Raw genomic sequence first — 27886 nt, forward strand, 5'->3', positions numbered from 1 at the left:
TCCATGAACACTTAAATTATAATTGACTTCTATTTATTGCGATTTTAAACACGTTTTTAATGCATTTGAACTCTTGTTTTGTTTTTTAAACACATATGAAATATTTACAATAAAGTTTTTACATGACAATATTTATATCCTTTTAACCTGTAGTGTCTAAAATAGATATTTGAGACCAGGCTACACCCTCCCCGTCTAAAATATTTAGATGTCCTCATCTAACGCAGGATTTTAGACTTGGGCTCAGAGTAATGCCTTGGATGTTTAGAGTGTTTTACATGATGGTTTTTATCTCTGGTGCTACTGAGGTTCAACTGTATAACCATGCCTTGGTGTACAATAGTCACAGGTTCCTCAGACTGCGTTCCAGATTTGTCATAGGTCAAACAGATTACTGGTTTCACCTCTCGCTTCGACTTTCGGCTTTTAGGTCTTGCGGGAGTCCTCAACTCCACTTCGGTGTCTGCAGCCGTATCACTGGTATCCTCCTTCCACATTTGATGGCTGACATTCCTCTTCATGAGAACTTTCAGAAGGTCCTTCCTCCAATTCCGGTTCACTCTCAAATGAGGGGGAATTATCAGAGGGAAGAGATTCTGTGTTAGGTCTGTCTGACCTGAATTCATATCTCTGAATATGGTCACTGGTAATGGTGGGGTACTGGTAGACATACTCATTCTCAGATTCGGAGTCTGGCAAGACATCAGATAATCGATCTTCTTGGTCCCGTATCTGACGTCTGTTGGCATGACGTCTTCTAGTAACTGGTGTTCTTACTCTTTCAGGTGAAACTGAGTTATCTGCGATTCTGACCAGATAACCGATTGGTAGCAGATGGTCTCTGTGTAGAGTTTTGACACCTCCAGATCCTTGTTCCGGTTTTACCTTGTACACAGGTAGGTTTGGCAGCTGTGTGATGACAATGTAAGGTATTGACTTCCATCGGTCTTGCAGTTTGTGTTTACCAGTAAGGCCAACGTTTCTTATCAGAACTCTGTCTCCCTCTTGTAAAGGTTGGTCTCTTACTCTTTGGTCATAACGTGACTTGTTCCTCAAATGGTTCTTTGTTGCATTAACGGTAGCTAGATGGTATGCTTGTTTGAGTTCTTTCCTCATTTTGTCGACGTACTGCAGGTGAGTCATCTCCGCGTCATCTTCAAGAACAGCACCAAAGCAAATGTCAATGGGTAATCTGGCATTACGTCCAAACATTAGATAGTATGGAGAATATCCAGTAGACTCATTCTTTGAGCAGTTATAGGCATGTACTAACTGGCTGATGTACTGACTCCAGTTTTGTTTCTGTACATTTTCAAGAGTTCCAAGCATTGATAGCAAGGTTCTGTTGAAACGTTCTGGCTGAGCATCTCCTTGCGGATGATATGGTGAGGTATGTGATTTTCAGATACCTAGCATAGACAAGAGCTCTTTGATAAGGCGACTTTCAAAGTCTCGACCTTGATCTGAGTGTATCCGGGCAGGTAATCCGTAATGCACAAAGTACTTCTCCCATAATACTTTTGCAACTGTGACTGACTTTTGGTCTTTTGTAGGGAATGCCTGGGCGTACCTTGTGTAATGATCAGTCACTACTAATACATTAGCAACTCCTTTGTTATCTGGTTCAATCTGAAGAAAGTCAATACAGACTAGATCTAAAGGACCTTTGCTAGTGATTTGACTGAGTGGCGACGACCGTTGTGGGAGAGTTTTGCGAGAGACACAACGTCCACATGTTTTGATGTACTGGTCCACATCAGCATTCATGCGTGGCCAATAGAAACGGTCTTTGAGGAGTTCTGTTGTCTTCTCGACTCCTAGATGTCCACATTCATCATGTAGTGATCTCATTACACTTGTTCTGTATCGATCTGGTAAAACCAGTTGTTTGTGAACTGTGCCATTGTCCAGTTTTCTCTGTCGATATAGTATTTTGTCTCTCAGTTCAAGTTTCCTGCTCTCACAACTTAACAAAGACATGTCAGGTGGTGAATTTTTGGATGTGATAAGTTGCTTTCCAGTCTGGATGGCTTATTTGACTGGTCCAATGACTGGGTCCAGATATTGAGCAACTTGTAAGTCTGTAGGAGTCAATTGATCTTCCAAAGTTGCTTTTAGGCTTACTGGAAGGACATAAGCTTCTGGAATCACGGATGTAGGAACTCCCAGTTGGTCTACTAGCCTGACAGGGGACTTAGTAGCTTCATAGATAGATTCCTTTTTACAGATGGCTTTTATTGCAGACTGTGGTACATCTGTCCATTCAGTGTCATTGGTGTGTTGTCGGGACAATAGATCTGCGTCTATGTTGTGACGACCAGGACGATATTGGATGTTGAAATCGTACGTGGCTAAAGCTTCAAGCCAACAATGTCCAACAGCATTTAGCTTTGCGGTGGTCAACACGTAGGTTAGGGGATTGTTGTCGGTTCTAACCATGAACTTAGCTCCATGAAGATAGTCATGAAATTTATCCACGACCGCCCACTTAAGTGCTAAGAACTCCAGTTGATGGACCGGATAGTTTCGTTCTGAGTCACTGATCTTTCGGCTAGCAAAAGCAACAGGCTTAAGGCCCTCAGGGTACTCTTGATTGAGCACGGCACCTAACCCGTTCAGGCTAGCATCCACATGTAAGACATAAGGTTTAGTGGAGTCTGAAATCCCAAAACAGGGGCATTGGTCAGACATTCAATGATTTTTCTGAATGCGGCTTGACAGGAGTGGTCCCATCGCTCTTCGAATGGCTCAGAAGGTTTGAGGTACGTTTTGGTTGGGTATTTGGTTTGAGCTCGCTTGTTTTTCTGAGTAGGTGGATAACCTTTGGTAAGCTCAGTTAATGGGCGGACTATGCTTGAATAATTTGCAATAAATCTGCGATAATACCCACAGAAACCAAGGAATGAGCGAAGGGTTTTCAGATCTGTTGGCTCTGGCCAGTTCCTGACAACCTCTACTTTTTCTGGATCGGTGGCTATACCATCTTTTGAGACAATATGACCAACATATTTGACTTGGGACTGACAGAACTGACATTTGTCAAGCGACAATTTCAGACCAAACTCCTCAAGGCGATCTAAGACTTTGAGGAGACGTTGCTCATGCTCTTCGAGTGTTCTACCAAAGACGATTATGTCGTCAAGGTACACTAGGACTTGAAGAAGGTGCATATCACCCACTGCCTTCTCCATGAGCCGCTGAAAAGTGGCTGGGGCTCCTGTGATGCCTTGTGGCATTCGTTCAAATTGATAGAACCCCAGGGGGCAGATAAATGCAGTCTTTTCCTTATCTTGCTCGGACATGGCAATTTGGTAGTACCCACTCCTAAGATCGAGGACTGAGAACCATTTGCTGCCTGTAAGACAATCTAAGGCGTCATCAATACGAGGGATGGTATACTAGTCGGGGATAGTACGACTGTTCAAAGTTCTGTAGTCGATGCAGATTCTGATGGAGCCATTCTTTTTTCGCACTACAACAATAGGTGATGCGAATGGGCTTCGAGACTCTTTGATAATGCCTGCAGCTAACAACTGCTGTAGGTGTTGTCGTACATCATTAATATCAGCCGGAGCTAAACGACGTGAACGCTCTCTGAAGTGGGTAGAGTTGCTAAGGCGGATGTTATGTTCTACGTCTTTAGCTAACCCCACAACCCATTCATCAAGAGAGAAAACATTACGTCTCTGCGCTAGCCTTTGCTGTAGTCTTTTCTTCCACTCTGTAGGGACAGGAGAGTCGCCTAAATTAAAGAGTTCGGGAGCTACGGTACTAGCTTCAGGTTCTAAAACTTTAGGGTCGGTGACTACGTCCACTGCATGCATCTCGGCAATAACTGTGCCGACTTGGATAGAGGTAGGTTTTTCTGACTCATTCTGTAATAGAACGATGAAACTGTTCTCATCAATGTCACTTTCACGGAGAACACCTGGCTGGACCAACACGCCGGATGGGAGTTGGGGCATGGCAGGTGCTTCAACCAAAACAACATCTTGGGGTTTCGTTCTTTTCTGCTCTACTTTACACGTGGCATAACATTTTTTTCCGGGAGCAATGGTAAGTGGCCCTGGACCTTGACATTTCACTTGCCCTATGGGATCGTCGGCTGCATGGGACTGAGTTTGGATTTTATCATAAACTGCCTGTATCCTCATGGAGCTGACTTTGTTCTCACTACCGCTATCTCTGCACAGCTGAAATAGGCGGCTGAACAGAAAAGCGTTGGTACCAACCACTACAGGGGTTTCATGACCTTGTGGGGGCTCAGGACAGACGAGAGCGAGGACGTTAAGGGGACCCTTGACACCTGCTACATCCTCAGGGAACTCTATCTCTACTACTACATACCATGGTAGGGATAGGACTCAGCTGATAGGCCCCAGATGGCTAGATTGGAAATGGGCTGTATAGGGACTGTTGGTATGTTGGCTCTATACCAATCCTCAAAGATAATGGTCACTGTTGACCCTGAATCCATAAGACCATGGCATGAGATGTTATTGACCTTAATAGGAGCTATGGATGATGGACCGATAAGACCTTCCGGTATGTTGACACTTTGAGTTGGAACATTGGTAGTATTAACTCGGGCAACACACTGATCTTGAGCGTCTGTACTTTGACTTTGTCCATGTGGGCTTCCATGCACTTGATGAATAAGCTTTTTGATTACCTTTTGAGCATTCTCCGGAGCTGTACATTTGTTTGCAAAATGGCCATTTTCTCCACATCTGTAGCAGAAATTATCTGACTCTTTACTACTCTTTGGCTTAAAGGTAGATGACTTTGGACTAAAGTCTCCTTTGGACTTAGAATAATGGCCTCTCTCTTTTGCATAATGTTGTGGCTTTACTGACATTACACTTAACTGTGTTTTCAGCTCTTTGACTTCTTTTCTTAACTGTTGCACTTCGCTGCTTGTGTCTGATTTCTCTTTTTTCTTTTCTCTGGACATCTTTTTGTGGCTTGACTCTGTAGAATGAGACTGCTTGTTGAGCTCTTTCAGCTTTTCTTTTAGCTCTTGAATTTCGGACTGAAAATCATGTTGCTGACAGCCTTTAGAGTCTGTTTCACTTGCTACTTGCACTGCATGCACATGCGGTCTCTGTGCTAGTTTTTTGAGTTTTTGTCTTGCAGCTTCACGCTCCTCTTCTTCTCGAATTTATTTGTGTAGGCTTAAAAATGTCGGGGGATCATTTCGCTTATCTCTTAGACCTAGCTGAAGCAGCATGAAGTCTGATTCAGTGGCACCTTTAACGAGTTGCTCAAGTCTTGCTTTGTTGGCTTCATCTACTTGTAGGCCTCCTTTTTGCACTACTTTGTTCAGTAATCTTTCCAGTCTCAGCAAGAAGTTAGACATGCACTCACCTTGTCTTTGATGCATAGTTCTGAATGTGAGATACAATTCCTCACCGGATTCTGAGGTTCCAAAGGTACTTTCCAATGCCTGGCCTGTAAGTAATCCATATGGTTTGCCATGGGATTAGACATGCGCACTGCTTGAATGATCTCCAGCGCTGGCCCTTTGAGACTCTCAATAATCCTTCTGCGTTTCTCCTTATCTGAGCACTCATACTCATCAGTCATGAACTTTACTTGTTCTAACCAGCTGTCTAAATTGTCTTCACCAGGAGGAGTAGGGTGGACTCCAGAGAAGATTCTAAAACGACGGTATGAATTGCTTTCATTTGGCTTGGACTGCAAAACATCACCTACCGCCCGAATGATTGACTCGGGGTTGCTGTTCCATGAGGTGCTAGGATCACATAGTCTTTTAACATCCTCCAATGTTTTCCCTTCATCATGTAGAAATCTGTCCAACTTCTCTGTGAATAGGTCAGAGTTTGTTTCTTGTTCTGCAACAGCTATTTTCCATTTACTTCCTTCTTTAAATGAAATCACCTCTGGTGGAACTTTGGTAGGATCGACTTCTTGACGGCATTCACATAACATGGTCAGGGTTTGATTATTGGCATCAAACATTTTTCCTCTTACTCTTACTGTTGGGGGAAAACTCTGTAAAAAACCCAGGAGAAATAAAGACACAATGAGACAAAGTTACTTTCTTTGCTAAACGTGTACACGGGTGAGCTGCTGAGAACAACTCACATCGTGAACAGAGGCTTGGCACTTTTTATAGGAAAGACAGTGAGAACAGGATAAGAAAATAATAAACAGATAAAATAAACAACTCCCAGCTCTCGTCAGCAGAGAGCTGGGAGAAAGCTGTGAGAGATAAAACAATCTAAAACAATATGTCCCAAAACAATATGTCTGCTGGGAAAGTCTAAAAGGATAATTCTAAACTAATCCAACCATAGACAAAGGGCATCTTTGTACATTTAAAAGAAGGTAAAGAAACATAGAATCATTTTTCCTGTAACATATTCCCTCCTGTTTTAACTTATTTTAAATGTATACAACAATTGTCTGTAAAGGTTATTTATTAAGTATCTTTAGCAATTTTTTAATTGTCAAAATGTCAGCATAGCAGAAATGTAAATCATGTGGGCTAAAGAATGAAACAAATAAAAGAATAAAAGAATTAAGGAAAATACAGTAAAAGAAAGTATAAAAGTAATAATGAAGAAAAATAATAAAACTAAAACTACAAAAAATAAAAGAAAATAAAAGAATAAGAAAACCTTATGTTGTACCTGTATAAACTACTAATGTGTTAATCAGTGCATGATCACTTGACAAGTCATTTTTAATCACCACGTCATTTATTAGCAGCTATTACAAGTTCCTCTAACAGAATCGCAACGGGATGCTGTTCTTCTTGAGGCACGGCAACATAAGCAGTCATTGTAGTTGTTATCATCTTTGAAAATCATTACTCTTAGACATGGCAACACACACAACACTAATATGAGCAGTGCTATCATGATGAGACCTAGAAGGACAAACGGCTTTGCTACAGCAGCCAGCCATGAACCGCCGAACAGCCAGTCCAGCCAGTCCAGCCAGCCTTGTGCTGTAGCTGCTCCAGGTGTGTGGTCAGTGACATATTTTTGCAGAACGGTCAAATTCTGCAAAGCTTCATAAATGTCTCCTCCAGCTTCGTATCCATCAGGGATAAACTCCTCCTTGTGATGCTGTTAGCAGGTCTAGTGTCAGTCTGTTCTGCAGCACCATCGTTCTGATGGCCTTCTGTTCTCCTGCTAAGGCCGTTCCCAGGGCCTTAGTTAAGTTGATGTGTCGTAGCAGAGCATATCGGTTGATTTCCACGTGATCCCGCACCTCGGCAACTCCAATGCCGGGGATCAAGCTCTGTAAGAATTTCACTCCTCCTCAGATGCGAAACTCTGGTTCCTTTACTGCTTGGTGCCGTCCGTGCACATCCTGTCTGGTACTGAGTCTTTGTTTGTAGTATCATCCGGTAGATAAGTGAGTAGGCAGCTCCCCCACTGCCCGCGATCCATTGTTCATCACACATACTGGCAGTTGCGCTGCGTTCAGTCTGTTTAGTAGAATTACATCAGGCAGTGGGTCTGAGGCTTGGGGCCAGGTCAGTAGGTAGGTCTGTCCGGAACAGTTCACATTTGTGGGTGATGATGACCTCCAGGTTGCTTTTGCTGGGATGCTGTAGTTGGCCTTGGACCAAAGAGTACCGTAGCCTGGATGTGTTGCCAGGCCCAACAGGCACCAACTGCGATCTTCAGGTATGCTGTATGGCCACAGGCCAGACGTCTGTGAGGATAGGGGCATATGGGTACATGCATAGCAGTCAGTTTTATTATTCAAGTGAGCTGTAGTGTTCATAAACTGCCACCAGAAGTTAGTGGCGTAGCCATGGGGAAACTTGGTGTACTTTCCTTTGTCATACAGTGTCTGCCTTTTCTTCATATAGCGTGACTTGTTGTCCCTCACGGAAGCAAAGATGAGGAGCCCGGCCAGGGTCAGGGCCGCTGCAGTTATTAGGAGCCACCACCTCATGACAACAGGACACACCCTCCTGTCGTGAGTAGACCCCCCGGCCAGAAAGGCTGTTCCCTCCACCGGGCGAGATCACAACAGTTGGGCGAGCCTGTGTCGACTGAGTTTAGATGGCCTCACTTACTCGCCTGCAGTGACTCTGATGGATCCAGGATGGTCGTTCCGCAATTTTGCAAGCGGTGGGCGTGGTGAGGAGAACCTGATGTGGTCCCTCCCACCTGGGTGCGCTCCAGTTTTTTCTTTGGAGCACCTTTATCAGAACCCAGTCACCGGGCTGTAATCTGCAAGACACTTGATAGACATCATTACATTCTTCGTTATTTACAATCATCTCTTTATTTTTCTACAACTTAGACATACATTTTGCTACTGAAATTGTATCTGCCTTTTTCACTGGGTAGATTTCTGGCCACTTTGAGAATACATCTATAACCACTAGGGCGTATTTTTACCCTTGGCATTCATTTAGCTCAATAAAGTCCATATGAATTGTGTGAAAAGGGTGATGTTTTTGACACGTCATGCACGTTCTGACAAATTGTTTTGCTGAAGTTTCAAAATTTACAGTGTAGAATTTACAGTGTAGAAATGAGAGTTGACAATACAGGTCATTCCCCCCGATGACAAATGCGTACAGCCATGAGTCACTAATGCCGCCATCTTGTGGAGAGATTTTGGCAACACTGGCTTGCCATAACACATCATTAAGTCGTTTGTCAGAACTGCATCGTGTTTTAGCCATTTTGCCTGCTCTGCTGTGCTTGCTGCTTTTTGTTCATTTTGCAACACATCCAGTGGAATCTGATGTGTGTTTACTGCCATCAATGTGATGTTTGTCATTTGTGCCGCCTGTTTTGCTGCTCTGTCAGCAAAGTTATTGCCTGTAGTTATGAAAGAGCCATCAGTTTTGTGTGCTGCACATTTACACAATGCGAGTTGTTGTGGTAAATGTATTACAGTCAGTAGGCGTTGTAGCAGGCTGGCATGCTGAACCAGTTTTCTGGTTGGTCTAATCATTCCTCTGTTTTGCCAAATTTTTTGCAAAATGATGCACAGCAGAGAAAACATACTGGCTGTCTGTATAAATGTTTATTTGTTTATCTTTGTGTATTTCACATGCGCGAATCACAGCTATCAGCTCAGCGCTCTGTGCAGAATATGAAGAAGAAAGTGGTTTTGCTTCTATTATCCTACTATCTGTGGTTACTGCGTAACCTACACAATTTCGGCCTGTGCTGTAAGGTCAAATGCTGTTCTCCTAGCTTCCACACTTGCTGATCATAAGGTGGATCTGGGCCTGGAGTTTGTTTAAATCTCAGAATGTTGTGATACTCGGTTGGTTTCTGGAAAGTGGATGTGGCGGGTGTCATTTAGCATGTACTCAGCAGTTAATTGTTGTACAGTTGTGTGGCCTGCAGCTGACTGTACAACTAATTTGTCCTTTGAAACCTGTAAGTTCGTAAGTGGCTGCCTCAAAACTGTTTTGCATTATTTCTCTGTGGCCTACTCCTACAATCTCGTGTGAAGTGACCTTCCTCTCCACGGTTGTAGCAGGCGTTGTCTCCATGTTATCTGCTGTTTCTGCGTGGCTGTCTGCAGCCTTGGTGTTTGTGACTTTGCTCGCCTCTCTGTACCTGATAGCCACCTGCGAATTAGTGTTTTAGTCTATTGTCAACACGTCAGCCTTATTTTTAAGTTACAGAATGCTTCTTCTTTTTTTTTTGTCTTGGTTTGGGAGAATAGATGCAACACTACATTTTCACTTAAGGCAGTTTTAAATAATTTGTAGTTTTTCAAACAAGTCATGGATCTCACACATTTCAAACTTTCAAGTTAGGGTTGTTTCCCATTTATACATATATATATATATATATATATATATATATATATATATATATATATATTTAACTTTGCATTGCTCACAGCTCATAGCTCACAGCTCTAAACCTAGGCATTTTTCAATCATATGCCTAATCACTATGTGTCACTGTGATTCTCAAGTATTGACACAAGTTCGTTTAAATTCGTTTCCAAAACCAACAAAATAATCAAACAAAAACAAAAACATAAACGTGTCAGGACACAAAAGAAAAAAGAAAAAAAATGCTGCCACCCGAACAAGGCAGAAGTCTGCATATGTTGGCTTTTAATAGCATGCAGCTTGTAACATGGTAGACTAATGTGCCTGTGTTAATTCAGCTCCATATTATTGTGTGAAGTTGCACTGGGTTGGGAGTGGTTTTGTGTGTGTCACATTTTTGGTGAGCCAATGGCTGGAATGTGGTTGGACTAATTAGAGGCAGGTGTACTTGATTGCACTGATACACTGGTCTACTTATAGCCCACACTACAAACACTGCTGTTTCGTTTTGTCTCTCTGTGCAGGTATGTAATGTGACGAAATCAGATATGTTTGGGATGGATGGGTTTTGCGCTATGAATTTTATATTAAGTGTGTCGTTTTGTCTCTCTGTGCAGTCCAGGGCCTATTATATGCCACAGCCTAAAGGCAGCAGAGTTGCAGAGGCTTGAGTCACCACTGACTATATGCTTGCAGGGTGGTGGGTCTCCAAGGACAACTTCTAACCCTGTTAAAGGCAACATGTGGAGTGCAACTTGGCCGTGTGGCATAGCTGGCTCTGGCCTTGGGACTGTGTGTTTTTATACAATTCTTAAGTGGGACACTGGACTGTTTTATCTTTTATCTCTTGATATATTTTTCGTCAATAAATTATCTTTTAGAATTTTATTGACTGTCATCTTTTTGCCCATGACTGAGACGGTTGGTCAGACCTAGAGTCTTTCTTCGGGTGTGTTACAGCAGCTTCTGCCCTCAAAGAAACAAATAAATAAAAAGAAAAGAAAATGTGGAGCATGCTCATCAGCTTAGCAGTGTCTACATATTTAATTCAGCTTCTCAATCCTGTAGTTTTAGCTGTTGTCTACAGGGTTTTGCTTATTGGTTGTTATTATAGGTGTGCTCTATATCTCAGCAATGTGTCATTCTAGAATGATAAGTTTCAAGCTGGTCAAGTGCCTCTATGCACTTCATTAGTTTAGTTATTCTCTGTATTGTCTTCATCTCACATGTCATTACACTGAGTTTCAGCAAACCTTAAGCTTGATGCAGACTACTGCTTAACAATTATCCACCTCACATCATAACCGATTAAAGTGCCTCTTCATATTAATATTATGTCATTGTTAATATTATCCTCTTTGTCTTATATAACAGCAATAGCATATTATATTTTATTAGTGTGTACCATTATACTACTACTGAGCCAATTTGATAGTTAGGATCATCTTATTCAGCAAACAGATAATTTAGAATTCATCCAATCTGCGGTCACATTTGTTCTCTCTGTTGCATGGCGGACCAGGCAGTTCTATTATAATGTATTATTTATATTTTATTTTGTATCCATCAAGGGCTTCAGATGACCTGCAGAATCATCCTTTTCCCAAGATGGAGACAGTTACCTTTTCACACACTGTCCTTGGCTGAACAGTGACACAGCCTTAATATACTTTATGTTATTAAAATATTTTCGTGTGAATTATTTGCTTTATATTCATTTTATACATTGTGGGCATGGTCATCATGCCAACTGTGCTTCATTGATAATATCACTTTACAGGTTGTTATCCTTGCTATTATTAATTTCAAATACTCTAAAGATCATTTCTACTGTAATTTTCCCTTTGTTTATCTTTATTTCGTACTTTCTATATTTATATCTACTCAGTGGGGTCTGTTTTCAACCCTTTTAAACTACTTCAAACTACTTTGATCTCTAGTTTTCACTTAATAAGGGATTATTATGTTCTTCCTGATATGGGTGTTGCTGCAGATGCGGCTGCAGCAATGAGTGTTGGTTTACTAAAAGGATTGTGGGCACTGCACAGTGTCTTGTCTTCTGGTTTTACTAAACTGGCAGTTGAGTTCTGTTCTTCTGACTGTTTATATTTTGTTTTCTTAAATCTCTCAATTTACAGACACTGTTTTTGTCCGGCGTCTGGACTTTTCTTTTCTTACCACTGCTCGTCAGCAGGAGTGAGTTTTAATTTCACTTACTTGATTACCCATCTCATTTATGTATTTACTTATTTTTTGTTTAAGTAATATATACACGATACAGCTGCTATCACCTTCGCTGGTATTAGAGACGAGAGTGGTTGCTCACACGCCCTTCTACTTTCGGACTATTTCCGAAAGCGGTGTGAACTTTACGAGACGGAACTCGACCGTTCTTTCAACTCACCAGCACGTCAGTGAACAGCAGTAAAAGAAAAACACAGTAGGAGCAGCTCAGCCTCTTATTGGACCGTGAAAATTCAGCTTGCTCCGTTAATTAAAACAATACACACACACATTCACAGCTTCGACGCGCGCGCGACCGGAACCCTTATAAGGGGAGCTCCCAGAGCTACTTACTCCCTAGACCCAGTCTAGACCCAGCTGGGGGAGCTACCCAGAGCTCCAAAGCTACCAGTCGACGAGCTTCCAAAGCTTCCAGTCGACGAGCTATGCTACCAGTCGACGAGCTTCCAAAGCTTCCAGTCGACGAGCTATGCTACCAGTCGACGAGCTACGCTACCAGTCGACGAGCTTCCAAAGCTTCCAGTCGACGAGCTACTTCCGCTATTTTAAATTCCCTGAATTCAAAATGCGCTTTTACGCAAGATTGTGTCAGTGTGTCTGTATCTACCTGGTCAGTGTCGCCGGGTCTGGTCCACCTCGATCAGGCCCCACCACCGTGGGTCGCTTTCTAAGACGTTGGCCAAGACCCGAATTTAAACGCTCTTGGACTTTTATCACACACCTGGTGTGTGAGCTGTCGACAGACGAACAACGTGGACTGGTCACGGAGATGGGACACGATGGAGGCGCTCCGGCTCTCGTAGGACCAAGAAATGTTGGGGGAAAAACTCTGTAAAAGACCCAGGAGAAATAAAGACACAATGAGACAAGATTACTTTTTATGCTTTAACGTGCGCACGGGTAAGCTGTTCAGAACAACTCACAACGTGAACAGAGGCTTGGCACTTTTTTATAGGAAAGACAGTGAGAACAGGATAAGAAAATACAAAACAGATAAAATAAACAACTCCATATGTGGCGCTAGTCTCGTCAGCAGAGAGCTGGGAGAAAGCTGTGAGAGATAAAACAATCTAAAACAATATGTCCCAAAACAGTATGTCTTTGCTGAGAAAGTCTAAAAGGATAATTCTAAACTAATCTAACCATAGACAAAGGGCATCTTTGTACATTTAAAAGGTAAAGAAACATAGAATCATTTTTCCTGTAACAACTGTCCACATTAATATATATTTTCTAAAATGCATTCATATACATTTTCATATGAAGGATATATTTGTGGGTCACATTTGGAGGACCCTTTGTTTCCTTGCGATGATAAAATTGGTCTCCAAATAAGTGCTTTTCAGTTTAATTAATATCGGGCCAAATGACAACAACATATTGTCTCAAAGCACTTTCTTATTGTAAGGTAAATACTCTACAGTAACAAAAAGAAAACAAAGAAAACTCATCAATCATATGACTCCCTATGACCCTGTGGGGACTTTGGAGACAGTTGGGATGGAGAAACTCCATTTCAACAGGAAGAAAACTCCAACAGAACATGCTCAGGATGACTGAATAGAGAGAGGACAGTATTAGCTGGTACTCTCTCACACATGAGCACCTCCAGAGACCTAATCCAGGGCAGGTATGGAGTTATTGGAGAGACAAAGTGGCTGATGTAATCTGCAAAAGCCAGATCTGTTGCATTGGAGAGACCCTGGAGGGAGTCCTTATGGCGATGCTGAAGAGAGGGAGGCTTCACTGAAATCCCTTCCTGCTGTTACGGGGCGATTGTGGCTCAAGAGTTGGCAGTTCATCTTGTAATCGGAAGGTTGCCGGTACGAGCCTCTGACGGTCTTGGTCGTTGTGTCCTTGGGCAAGACACTTCACCCGTTGCCTACTGGTGGTGGTCAGAGGGCCCGGTGGCGCCAGTGTCCAGCAGCCTCGCCTCTGTCAGTGCGCCCCAGGGCGGCTGTCGCTACAATGTAGCTGCCATCACCAGTGTGTGAATGTGTGGATGACTGAATGTAGTGTAAAGTGCTTTGGGGTCCTTAGGGACTAAGTAATGCGCTATACAAATACAGGCCATTTAAGGAGAAACAATCTGCGACTTCTGATGCATGTGAGACTAAACAGTCTGCTGAAAAAGATGTAACAGCATTGAAATTTCCTGCTCTCACTGCTGCGGTAAGAAAGCTTCTGTAAAAGGAAGAAACATCTGGCTGAAACAGGAAAAAACACCATTAAAATCCCCTTCTGCTAGGGCAACACCCAAGAAAAAAAACACAATATGTGGGGCGCATCTGGCTTCCCTAAGAAGCCTAAGAAATAACAGTTTCAGAAGTGTGGTCATTATAAAAGTGTTTGCGGATATGAGATTATCTACAGATTAAAAGGCTGGGCGTGGGAAATAAGATTGTATGTGCCTGTCAGCCTGTGGATATTATTATATTTTGCAGTGAAGAATTATTTTTATTTTTTTGAGGGGGTGGGTGGGGGGGGGGTCTCTACTCCTCACCTGTTTGGTTTTATTACAATTGGTTTTCATGTAGTGATTGTACTTAACTGTATAAGGCTGATTAGACATAAATATATAATATAAAAAATATAATAAATATAAAACAGATGATATGTAAAATCTAATTTTGCCAAAGTGTTTAAGATACCTTTTTTAAATTATTATTTTTTTCTTAAAGAAATCATACATCATGTGCAATTTTATATGTCATGTGTAATTACCATTGTAAATATTCTAAAAAGCTTGGACAGAAAAGCATCTGGACTTCTTTAAGTTGCTTTTTTTTTTTTTTTTTTTTTTTTTTTTTGCCTTTCCCGTTTGGCTCTTTTGCCATCAGAATTATTGTCTAAAGGCAAAGAAAGATGCTCAACGGATTTACTTTACCAAATTGACCATCCCAGCCTTGCCGTAATGGTCCATTTGATTCACCTTTTATTGTTTATTTTATTTTCACTTGCTGAATATGGGACAGACTTGACTTGACTTGGAAAGAAGGGGAAAAAGAAAGAGGGAAAGAGAAACAGCTGAGAAGAGGGACGGGGGAGAAGGGCAAAAAACAAAAACCAACAGAATGGGCAGGGAAAAAAAAGAAAAACAAAAAAAAATGCATATATCGATCACCTGGATCACCTGTTGAGAAAGAAAAAGGAAAACAAGCAGAACAGAACAAGAGTAATAGAATAAACAACATCACAATGATATATGGGAATATGACAGTAAATACTAAATATTAAACATTATTGTGCAGCACATAAGATCAACACAACACAGTGTGCTTTGAGGTAGGAGCCAAAAAGGGTGTAGTTTGTGTGTGTGAGCACCCGTGTGTACACCTGTGAGCATGGACGCGCTTGTATTTAAAAGGTTCCTTCATGTAATGATCTGCTAGAGGGTGTGGGGGGGCCACTGCCCCGTCCCCCAGGGCATGAAGCAGGTATGGAGGAGATCAAGACTCCAGACATCCAGAGGCCCTCAGAACACAAGAGACCAAGGAAGACTTTAAGTTTCTTTAAGTTGCTTGAAGACGCTTCACCTCTCGCCCGAGAAGCTTCTTCAGTTCTAGGATCAAATGGTGGAGAGTCCCAGGTTTAAGCCATGTGGGAGTGTCCCCCCAAAAGGGACAGTGGACCCCTTAATAATCTTACCAGTTTAGATTAGTTTGTATGTTTTTTCCCTGCCAGCAAATAAAGCTGTGTTTTGAGTTCACCTCCCCGAGTCTGTGAGTCCTGCATTTTGGGTCCAACTCCTGCCTACCGCACAGCGATTCATGACAGTATCTGACATTAAAAAGTGGTGTTGTGCCATCTCTAAAACATAATATATGAGAGAAGGCATGTCACCGAATCTGGCAGACTGTGTGGAGTTTCATGAATGAACCCAAAGCAGAAGCTTGGAAATCAAAGCTTAATGTAATAAGTAATGTAGTAAGAGTGAGCCATTTATTTAGGGTGAAAGGGATACAAAGAAAATCCCTGAGGAAACTAAGGCAAAACTGACTGGGAAAACTAAACTAACAGTAAACATATGTATACCTGAACATGATGCACGTAGAACAGAAACATGAAAAACTGAGCAGACGTCCTGACAATGAAAAGATTAATACAGAAGAGAGTAATTAGGAAGAGTGAAAACATCTGGGAAAACAGCTTTGATGAACAGACATAAAGACCCAGAGAAAGAAACACTAAACACAGTACTCAACACTGTCAAAGTAGAAGAGGAAACAACTTGTCACAGAAGCTGGGCGTGAGGAATGCTCAGGGAAACTAGATGTACACAACAGGAGGAGACATAAATAGAAGAAACTTGGAAACAGTTACGGGAAAAACCACAACTAACCCAAATAATAGAAAACTAAAACATTCCAACACAAAGAAATCAGAAAAACACCATGAACTCAAAATGCTGGATCAAATGACAAAGAACTACGAAATAGCAGGCCTCTCGTTATCAGACACTCAGTCTCTGCATGCTGCATTTGCTTTCACTTTTTATTGAGATTAAACAGATAACAGTCCAGACGGAAATCTAATTAGTCCACTCTTCATTTCCCAACATCTGTTCTCTAAATCTCACACGAGCATTGTTAAACAGAGAGCCAAACAGAGAGCCCCACTTGAAAACTGGTCCCAGAGTCTTTGACACAGGGTTTTCATTTTTTTGGTCTTTTTTTCTCTATTTTTCTACTTTCGATCACCTTTTGAATATGGCTTTATATTTTGTTTTGATTTTCTATTTTCTGTTATTTCTTAACATTTTTGTGTCTGTCATGTGTTAGATTATAATATTATTTTATGCCATGTTATACCCCTAATTAAAGATTGTGAATTATTATGTAGTTTTAGTTTGCATTATTCTCCTGAATTAGAAGAAGCTGATAACTATTGCATTAGTTAAACTGATGTGCATTATATTAAACTGTTGACTTATTGTGAATGAATGATATTGTTTTATGATGCATTATACTGCTGAGTTATAAGAAATACTGTTCGCAGAAAATTATTGTCTTATTTGTCTGATTAGAAGAGAACAGAATATACTGGAGTTGTCTGCCCCATCTCAGCAGGAACAGATAAACAGGGAGCCAAGGTCGTAGCTTAGGCGCCGTGTGAGAGAAAGCATGTGAATGTTTAGGCTTTTTATGATAAGGTGGAGGCACCAGAGGCTATAAGAGTTTGAGCAATACTCCACCATTTTGAGATCTGATGCTGTCTGCATACAGTTTCCATCTCCCACGTGTGTGATCATTAAAATCATCGTTTGACTCAACCCGACCGGACCAGTGTTGTTATTGTGGTTTTTCTCTTGTCTCCATCCCCAATATTTTTGAACCTTAACACATGTCTGTGTGTTAAGGCCGGCAGGAAGAGAGGACCCAAAATGCAGGACTCACTGAGGTGGAAGTAATTCAAAACACACAGCTTTATTGCTGGTAAGAAGCAGAACAGAAAGACAGAGACAGACTCGTAAACAGCATAATGACGTCATGGACAAACAGAGGGACATACGGGCAGAGAGGACTAAGCACAGGCAACCTAAACCAAACATAAGGGCAAGATAATAAAACCTAAACCAGAAATAATCATCATCGTCATCAACATCATCAACAGATAACTAAAGAATCAGAATATAATTGTAATCAAAACAGTATCACCAGAGAATAACGAATCCACAATGCAAAAATAAACCAAAACATAAGAAACTCAAAATGCTGGGTCGACCCGACCGTGCCTTTTGTTGTGGGCAGTCTGAGGTACACCTGTGCACTACTCATGATGTCAGATCAGCATCCTGATGTGGCACACCTGTGAGGTGGGATGGATTATCTCAATATGGCAGATGTGCCCACTACCACACATTTGGACTGATTTGTGACCACTGTTTGGGAGGGATGGTTATATTGTGTATCTGGAATGAATTTTAGGTCTCTACGTCCATCCCATGGGGAATGGGAGCAGTAACAAAGGTGTTGCGTTTATATTTTTGTTGAGTGTATGAACTCTGCAAATATCAGTCTCTTACAAAAACCAGGCAAAGACCCTGTATTTCCTTCAAGCTATCGTCCAATATCCCTTATTAATGTAGACCTTAAAATAATCTGCAAAGCTCTCTCAAAGAGATTAGAGAAAATAACCCCCCTTTTAATTCATCCTGACCAAACTGGTTTTATAAAAGGTAGGCACTCATCAACAAATACACGTAGATTACTTAATTTAATAGACTACTCATGCAGTAAAAACATTGAAACCATAATATTTTCTTTAGATGCAGAAAAAGCATTTGACAGAGTTAACTGGAAATTTCTTTTTGCAACTTTACATAAATGTGGTTTTGGACCCTCTTTCATAAACTGGTTAAAAATATTATATAACTCCCCAACACCTTGTGTCAGAACAAATGACCAAACATCCTCCAGCTTCTCTCTTCTGAGGGGCACCAGACAGGGATGCCCACTCTCCCCTTCACTGTTTGCAATTTTTATTGAGCCACTAGCAGCAGCAATTAGACAGGCTACAACAATTAAGGGCATAAAATGTATAGAAATATAGAACATAAAATCAGCCTTTATGCAGATGATGTTTTACTTTTTCTCCAAAACTCACAAACCAATATCTCTGGGGTAATTGCATTGATAAATTCCTTCTCAAGTGTCTCAGATTATTCAATTAACTGGTCGAAATCAACAGTTCTTGGCACAGCTGGCTGCCGGCAGAGCCTGCGGGCACGCCACTGCAACCCCCTCTGGCCTCTGCTCTGTAGCTGCGGGGTGACCCCTCTCCTTTGGGGCTCTGCTCAGCTCTTCCCCCCCCATTTGGTGGTCCTCCTCGGGTCCTTGTACTCTGGGGCCTCTGGATATCTGGGGCCTGGATCTCCTCCATACCTGCTTCATACCCTGGTGGACGGGCCTATGGCTCCCCACACTCCCTAGCAGATCGTTACATGGAGAAACCTTTGGAATACAAGCATGCTGATCCACACAGGTATGCACACAGGTGTACACACGGGTGTTCACAGACGCGGACTACACCTTCCTTGGCTGCTGCCTCAAAGCACATTGTGCGCTGTCTATCTTGCGTGCTGCACAATATCGTTTATTATTTAGTATCTACTGTTATCTACTGCTAGCTAGTTTATTGTGATGGTGCTGTTTTTTTTTCTTATGTTGCTCTTTGTTGTTTGCTTTCTCTTCTGTTTTTTTTCCTCCATACAGGTGATCCAGGTGTTTTGTTTGTTTGTTTGTTTGATTTTTGTTTTTTTTTCTCTCTTCCCCCCCTTCTCACCGTCTCTTCTCCCCTTTGGTTTTCTCTCTCTCCCTCTCTTTCTTTCATTCTTTCTCCCTGTCCTATCCCACAGTCATGTCTGTCCCTTTTGTAGCAACTGAAAATAAAATAAATTCATACTTATAATAAAGGTCAATCAAATGGACCAATATGGCAAGGCCATGATGATCCACTTGGTAAAATAAATCCGCTTGGCATCTTTCTTGGCCTTAAGACAACAATTCTGATGGCTAAAGAACCAAACGGGAAAAAAAAAAAATGACTGAAAGATTATTAGGCTTTGTTTTGAGTTTTGTTCAAAAAAGAATGACTTCATATAGGGAAAAATATATATCACATATGCAGGACACCTTAAACTTGTTTTTTAATTAAGCAGCAAGGCAGAACAAAATCAGGGCTGTATCAAGACACGAGGACTAAACCCCAATTCAACCAGACCCAGAACTGATCCGGAATTAAAACAGGACTACAACAGTAACCAAGACAGAACCAGAATCAGAACTAGATGATAGTAGCACTAAAAATCAGCATAGACCTGCACTACACTTACTTTTTAATTCTACCAAAGTACAATATTTAGATTCAGAAAAGTTTATATAATTATTTAGCCTTGTTGTGCAAACAAGCCTGCATAACTTAATAAATGTAGAATTTGAAAAATAACAAACCTAAAAAGAAACACTAGGTACGAGATACATGAGTACCTATGATACGGTGATACTTTTGGTAAACAACCATTTGACTAACATGTGTGTCTCACCTGCTCTTGTTCTTGCTCTGTCGTCATTCTCCATCTCTCTCTCTCTCCCTCTCTGCTCCTCTCGCTCCCTCTTTGTGCTGACAATCATCAAATATACAGTTGAAACCAGATATTTACACACTTTTCAGATATAAACACTTTTTTAATTGTAACATTAAATCAGACTAAATGTTTATATTTTTAGATTGATAAATATAAAAAACATATTTGTTAACTTTAAGAGTAAAGAGAGAAACTATCTGTATTTCTTAATTGTAAATGGCACCAAATTGTATTCAAAACTGAGCCACACTCATGGAGCTCCACAATTCTTTTCCTGGTGTTTTGGTTGACATCTCTTGATTTTCCCCATGTCAAAGAAACAGGCTGTGTTTTGCCTTATATGCATCCACAGCTGTGCCACCAGTTTACTAACATGGACTCTACTAACCTATCAGAAGCTTCTTCAGCTCAGAATGGAATCGTCTGCAGTTTTCTTATTAATTAACAATAAACTTAGTGTATATGTACTCCTTAATATGATGAAAGTGATAAAAAAATAGAAGCTCTGTCTGTCTTTATTCTGACATTTAACTAATTCAAAAGATATTTCATTATTTATTTATCCAAAACAAAACAAGTTTACTCTAAATTGATGTTGTACAGTAAAAAAATGTTCTTGTGTTTTCCATAAAGTGAATGTAAATATCTGGTTTAAACTGTGAATATACTGCTGTGTATTGAAGTTCCTCTTGTTTTGCATAGAAATATACTGAACAACATACAAAGCATAATATATAAAATACTACCAGAGTTTTTTCTTTGAAAGAAGCCCATGTCCATTCTTGTATATCAGTATTATTTAGGAGATAGAAGAGGAGGTACAGGAGATAGAAGCCACTGACATAAAGACAAGAAAGGTCCTTACCATGCATGGAGGGTTTCACCCCAAGTCCAGCACCCTGAGGCTGTACGCTAAGCGGAAGGAAGGGGGCCGGGGACTGGTGAGTGTCAGCACCATAGTCCAGGATGAGACAATGAACATCCAAGAATACATTGGGAAGATGGCCCCAACTGACCGAGTGCTCAGTGAATACCTCAGGCAGCAGAAACCCAAGAAAGAGGAGGGAGACAAGGAACCATCATGGAAGGACAGGCCCCTGCACGGTATGTACCACCGGCAGATAGAGGAGGTGGCTGATATCCAGAAATCCTACCAGTGGCTGGACAAAGCTGGACTGAAAGACAGCACAGAGGCACTAATCATGGCAGCACAAGAACAAGCTCTGAGTACAAGATCCATAGAGGCTGGGGTCTATCACCATAGCTGGACTGGCCATCGGGCATACCGGGCATATGCCCGGTGGGCCGCTGGCAATTTTTTGTTTTTATGGGCCGGTGGATTTTTTTTTTTTTTTAGGAAGGGTATATATAATGAAAGGTGTTGGATTGGCCAATTGGTCATGATCGACTCTGGACTGGACCAATTACAGCCAAGGAGGCTGGATGCACCCTCCCCCTTGTTTAGCAATCACGTGATTTTCGCGCATTACATGCCGGGAACTCGTGGCAAACCAATCCAAGTACCGCATCAAATGCAAGCGTTTGCAGCACCGCAAAATGTTCATTCTCCGGTTCCAATACCTTCTTGTTTTTTCTTTGCCGCACAAAAAAGGAATGTACAAAACAAAAGGAGAACAATGCCTGTCCATAAAAAGACAGACTCGACGAAAAGACAAAGAAAAATACGAGGAAAAAATCAAAGGAGTGAAAGGGTCAGACCTTTACGAGCACACAGAGTGGACAAAAGACGTCAGCGTGCTGCCCAACTTTCACCACGCTCATATTTATAATTATACGGTTCTTGGAGTGAGTGCATACACTCGTGAAGTTTAGTAACTTCAGGTCACTGCAAGCCCAGGAACAGTTTACCGACGGATGGGTAGAGGACCTTGAAATGCACCGTGTAGAACGAAAGACCATCGTACGCACAAAGGTAAGTTTACCAGTTTCACAAATCGTCGTCATAAATACACATTCATTAACCGTTTATTAATATAACCCTTGAGCTCAACGGTAATTAATTAGTAGTGGAAATAATTTCTGGTAGCATCACAGAAATGTAGCAGTGACAATAATATTGTATGCTGTAATCGCACTGGACAATTAGTGATACAAAACAACTGTTTTACCCTGTGAATAAAAGTATATGTTTTTGTCAATGTACCATGGCAATAACAGAAGCGAAACGCAATATTGTGTCAGGACAATTCACTATTTATGCACAATAAATAAAGGAGCATAGCGCGACAATTTCTGTTCAGCGCCAGACTTGCTTGTAACCTATATCACCAATTATGTTAAGAAAAATGACGTATTAATACTACAAAACTCTGACCTTTGTGGGAATGCTTGGAGGAGACCAACATGTGAGCTGAAGTGTTCTGAGACGTTATATTTGGTATATCCAGACCATCCGTCGGCTCTTACTTCGGAAACATGGCTTAAAAAATTTCTCTTCAACAACGTAATCCAATAAAAAAAAAAAAAAACGATCTCTTTACCCGTCGGCTTCCCGTGGCTGTCATGTGACCGGCTATTGCAGTTAATAATACAACAGCTTCTTGGCATTTTTTGGGTTTCTTTTTATCGCTGTGTAACTGAGTTCAATTGAACGCCTGCGTGCGCTAGTACCTCTTGGCACAAGTTCCCAGAATCCTTTGCGGGTTTTACCCCTGAATGACGTCACATTTTCAATCTTTATCCTGGTGGGCCGGTCTCTAGTCAAAATGCCCGGGCCGATTTTTTGTCCCAGTCCAGCCCTGTCTATCACACCAGGCAAGACCCCAGGTGCAGGCTGTGTAAAGATGCCCCAGAGACAATCCAGCACATAACAGCAGGGTGCAAGATGCTAGCAGGCAAGGCATACATGCAACGCCATAACCAAGCAGCCGGCATAGTGTACAGGAACATCTGTGCCGAGTATAACCTGGAAGTCCCGAGGTCAAAATGGGAGATGCCTCCAAGGGTGGTGGAGAATGACCGAGCTAAGATCCTGTGGGACTTCCAGATACAGACGGACAAAATGGTGGTGGCTATCCAACCGGACATAGTGGTGGTAGACAAACAGAAGAAGACAGCCGTAGTGATCAATGTACAGTAAGACAATATACGCCCAGGCTGAGATCTTCCTCCACCTCTCCTGTATCTCCCCTTCCTGCAGAGAGAGTTCCTGAAGAGAGGTAAGCTCCTGCAAGATGTGACAATCTCCCCCACCAGTTGAAGAGCCCTCCAGGTGGCTCGACGCACCGGCGGCACCCTGCGCCAGGGCTGGGCCCCCATGCACCCACCCGCCCACAACCCCGGCAACACACCAACCAGGACCCAAGCCCCCGAGGCCCGGCCAGGGCCCCAGCCCAGAGACGGAGCTCCCCCAGAACCTCACGCCCATGCCGGACCCACCCAGGGGCGGCCAGGCTACCAGGTCAGTAACCCACGTCCGTCAGCACAGACCCTCTCCTAGCCCCGCTGCACGCAGCCACGAGGAAACAGTCACCTGAGAGCTAACAGAGCCCCTAACCGGACATGACCGCTAACCCGGGTTGAGCCCCCCAAGGAAGATGCCTCCGGGGAACTCCCCGACACCCTAAGCCTGTCCCTACCCCCACACCAATCACAACAGTGAAGGCGGGACCAAACTATGACCCCCCCCACCCCCACTAGGTGATGGAGCTGATGTTCCCACTGCGGCAGCAACTCATGAGGCCCTGGACGCCTCCTCCCATTAGAGAAGAGGATCTTCAACTATCACCTTTCTAGAGCCCAGCTGATAGTGGAGGGTGCCTTCGGTATCCTCTCCTCACAGTGGAGGTTGTATCGGCGCTCCATGGAGCTCCTTCCTGAAATTGCGGAGAAGTGTGTGAAGGCAACGTGTGTTCTCCACAATTTTCTGCGCTGTTTGGACAAGAGAGGGGCAACTGCTGTGAGAGGTGTGGCACCTGCTGTGGTGGAGCCGTTGCAAGGCCTGGGTCATGTAGCAGCAAACAACTCCTCCAGAGAGGCTGTCCTGGTGAGGGAGAAGTTCATGTCCCACTTCTCGGCAAAGGGAGCTGTGTCTTGGCAGCCAAAAAGAATAGCCTGTTTGAAGTCCGAGTGACTTCCTCACAATGGCTCTGTGCCACCCACAAACCTCTAAAGAGCGTTCCTGCCTTTTTCAAATTTTCTTAATAAATGGAGCTTGCCTCCAAAATAAACTAATTTTTCTTTATGCTCTTAAATAATTGGTCTTCACTATGTTCCTATGGGGTGCAAATGTTTGGGCAACCTTGTTAATAGTCATTATTTTCATCTATAAATCGTTGGTTGTTACAATAAAAAATGTCAGTTAAATATATCATATAGGAGACAAACACATTGATATACAATAAATATTTATTTCATTTCTTTTTTTGTGGTGCCAAATTTATGCACCTGCCTGATTTTGTTTAAACAATTATTGCACTTTCTGTAAATCCAATAAACTTAATTTCACTTCTCAAATATCACTGTGTGTGTCTGTTGTTCAGTTTCTATGCCATATGTTAAAACAAGATCTAGAGTGTGATTAAAGTGGTGGGTGGGTTCTTTTACAGTTTGAGAGAAACCAATTGAGTCTAATAACAGATTAAATGCCATGTTGAGGCTGTCATTTTTAGCATCTACATGGATGTTAAAATCACCCACAATAATTATTTTATCTGAGCTCAGAACTAAATTAGATATAAAGTCTGAGAAATCAGACAGAAACTCTGTGTAAGGCCCAGGTGGACGATAGATGATAACAAGTAAGACTGGTTTCTGAGTTTCACAGCTGGGGTGGACAATTTTAAGCATCAGGCTTTCAAATGAATTAAAAGTCTGTCTTGGTCTTTCATTAATTAATAGGCTGGTGTGAAAAATTGCTGCCACACCGCCCCCTCGGCCTGTGCTTCGAGATTTCTGGTAGTTAGAATGACTCGGGGGTGTTGATTCATTTAAACTAACATAATCATCCTGCTGTAACCAGGTTTCTGTAAGGCAGAGTAAATCAATTTGTTGATCAATTATTAAGTCGTGTACTAACAGAGACTTGGAGGAGAGAGACCTAATATTTAATAATCCACATTTCACTGTTTTACTCTTTGGTTCAGATGTGGATACTGTATTGTTCTTTCTTTGTGATTTTTTATGTTTAAGTTGTTTATTGCTGGTTTTTAGTTTGTTTTTTTTTCTGTTAGGGAGCTGATACAGTCTCAATGGAGATGGGTTTTTGGGGGGTAGCAGGAGGAGAGAAGCTGCAGAGAGGTGTGTAAGACTGCAACTCTGCTTCCTCAACACACACTCAACTCTACTCACTCACCAGACGAACACTGAAGCTGATGATGCTGTTCTTCCATGAGCTTGTTTCTTCCATGAAGACAAGACACCTATATGTTCCGGTATCAGCAGTGTTCACATCCTTCAGAATCAAAGACACGTCTCCATCCTTCATCTGTCTGTCCTGAAGATCCACACGGTTCTTAAAAGATGGATGCTGATCTTGTGGAATAAAATGACCATCCCAGTACAAGAATAAAGAGCCTGATGTCAAGTCAGCTCTGCTCCAATGTACAAAACAGACATTGTTGTTTGGAGCTCGACATGTCAGAGTGACGTCCTGTCCAGACTCAGCTATGATGTTTTTCTCGTCTGAAAGAGCAAACAACACAGAGCAGAGAGGTTAAAGGTCAAAGTAAAAATTTTCTTTATTTCCTTTGATATTTGAGTTTTTAGTCATGTTGGATTTAATGAACCTCTGAACATCCACCAGGTCACCAGTGACCCATGATTTATACCAGCTAACAAGCAAACTGACACAGTTACAGCACACATCACTGTGTTACTATTACTGCTGATCCTGGACTTAATTTTTATTATGACTGACTAACAAAACCTGAGTCTAAAGCAGCAGTTTAAACCTGATCAGATGAAGTGTGAGGTTGTGAGAAAGTCTCTGACTGCATTCATAGATGTGTCTGTTCAGCTGCTCGCTCTGATCCAACCTTTGGTCTCTAAGAAGAGGCTTCAGGGAGATGTTTGCTACGTTGGACTGTAGGACCATCAGAAATGTGTGCAGTAACAAAACAGGCAGCACTGAAAGCAGCTCTAAGTGTTTGTGTTGTTCAATGATTTGTGCACAACAACAACAATGGGACCTCTCTCATCCATCAGTCACCATGTGGACATTTTTCTGACACACTTTGAAGCTGATGGACGTTTTGTGTCTGCACTAAGTACATTTTCAGCAGCTATGGCACCGGCAGGATTCACTTTCACAGACTCACAACTAGAGATGGCACGATACCACTTTTTTATGTCCGATACCGATACCGATATCATAAATTTGGATATCTGCCGATACCGATATGAATCCGATATAGTGTTTTTTAATCAACAAAACTGTTTTTTTTTAAATATCTTGCTGCATTTTGTATAAGTTCATACTCAAGTTTAAAACAACAACTACACTAAAGCTATTCTGTTATACCTATATGCAAAAAAAAAATATTTCATAGTTCAGCAATACTGATCAATCTAATAAACTTAGACCTACACCATCCTCCCTATTCTGGTATTTTAAAGAGTACTTAGCGTAAATATTAAGCAACCTAACTAATAGGGTTCCAACTCCCAGCAACAACAAAAATAAATAAATAAAAAATAGGGAACCACCCCTCACACTCCACCTCATGATGCTTAATCAACGTAATCAACCTTAATTTGATGCAGTGTGAAAAAAAAATGCACAGAAATCAATTATTTTTCAAGAAATATTAAAAAGATTCAACATCTTTCTTCAACAAAATTGCAGGCTGCACAGATGGTACCTTCCCAAAGGAAAAAGTACTATAGCTTACTAGGGTATATATATATTAGACTTAATAGTCACTATATACAGTAATGGACTTCTATTCATTTTACATCAAATTAAAACTTTGGGTGTAAGATTCGGATAATTATTTATTAAAAGGTAGACATTTTAAATGAGAATAAGAAAGAAAAGTATGTCTTTGTGCCCCCTTTTCCCTGTTCATGCCCTATCGGCCCCCCTGGCTAAACTTTGCTAGATCCGCCCCTGCACAGTTAACAGCCGTCAGCTACGTAGAAAAAGATCCTGGAGTAGAAAGTAATAATAAATAAATTCTAACAACAGCTTATCAAGCTTAAACGTGCTGCTGTTGTTCAGCCGATGGTTTCCTCTTTCTGGTGCAAAGTGGGCCAAAAACAAACCAGAGAGACGGACTCGCGACAGAAAAGCCGATCAGCTGATCGTTAAGCAGTTTCATGATTGAAGTAGCAGCCAGAAGAGGCAGTCCTCCATATATCGTTTGGTAAGCTTAACGCAGGAATGCTTTACAAACATTCAGAGATGGACTTACACACTTGCTTTACTTCTCTCGGGATAACTTTGTCGGAGATGAAATGCCGGGTTGCTAGCGAAGCTCCACATGCTATCCAGACCACCGACAGGTCCCGCATGCCACAGCCGCTCTATCACGTGATGCATACTGCTCCGACGTGCTAACGTTCTGAGGTGAGTTACGGCGTGTTGCAAGTTTTGTGAGGTGCTTTCGTGATATTTAATGGATCGGATTAAATTTTTTATTTTTCTCCGATATCCGATCCAGTAATTTAGGTCAGTATCGGACCGATACCGATACATAATATCGGATCGGTCCATCTCTACTCACAACCACCAGCTTCACCCCTCCCCTCCCCCTCCAGCTGTAGGCTTTAACATTGAGTTTCCCCACACATGTTTA

The 27886-nt window shown here is 41.8% G+C and overlaps 1 protein-coding gene across 1 annotated transcript in view; it reads left to right on the plus strand.

The window, feature by feature from the left end:
* The window catches only part of LOC147333925 (CD226 antigen-like), a 51113-nt gene extending 26891 nt beyond the window's left edge, over nucleotides 1–24222 (plus strand). Inside the window, exon 4 of the mRNA XM_086285852.1 lies at nucleotides 23855–24222. Coding sequence (XP_086141978.1) covers nucleotides 23855–24222 — 368 coding nt within the window. The remainder of the gene's footprint in view (nucleotides 1–23854) is intronic.
* The last annotated feature ends 3664 nt before the right edge of the window (nucleotides 24223–27886 follow it).

Source organism: Aulonocara sp. 'chitande type north' Nkhata Bay, linkage group LG3, assembly GCF_057382095.1.
Source record: "Aulonocara sp. 'chitande type north' Nkhata Bay isolate Kocher_YH1m ecotype deep benthic linkage group LG3, A_spYH_male_GT1.1, whole genome shotgun sequence".
NCBI lineage: Eukaryota > Metazoa > Chordata > Actinopteri > Cichliformes > Cichlidae > Aulonocara > Aulonocara sp. 'chitande type north' Nkhata Bay.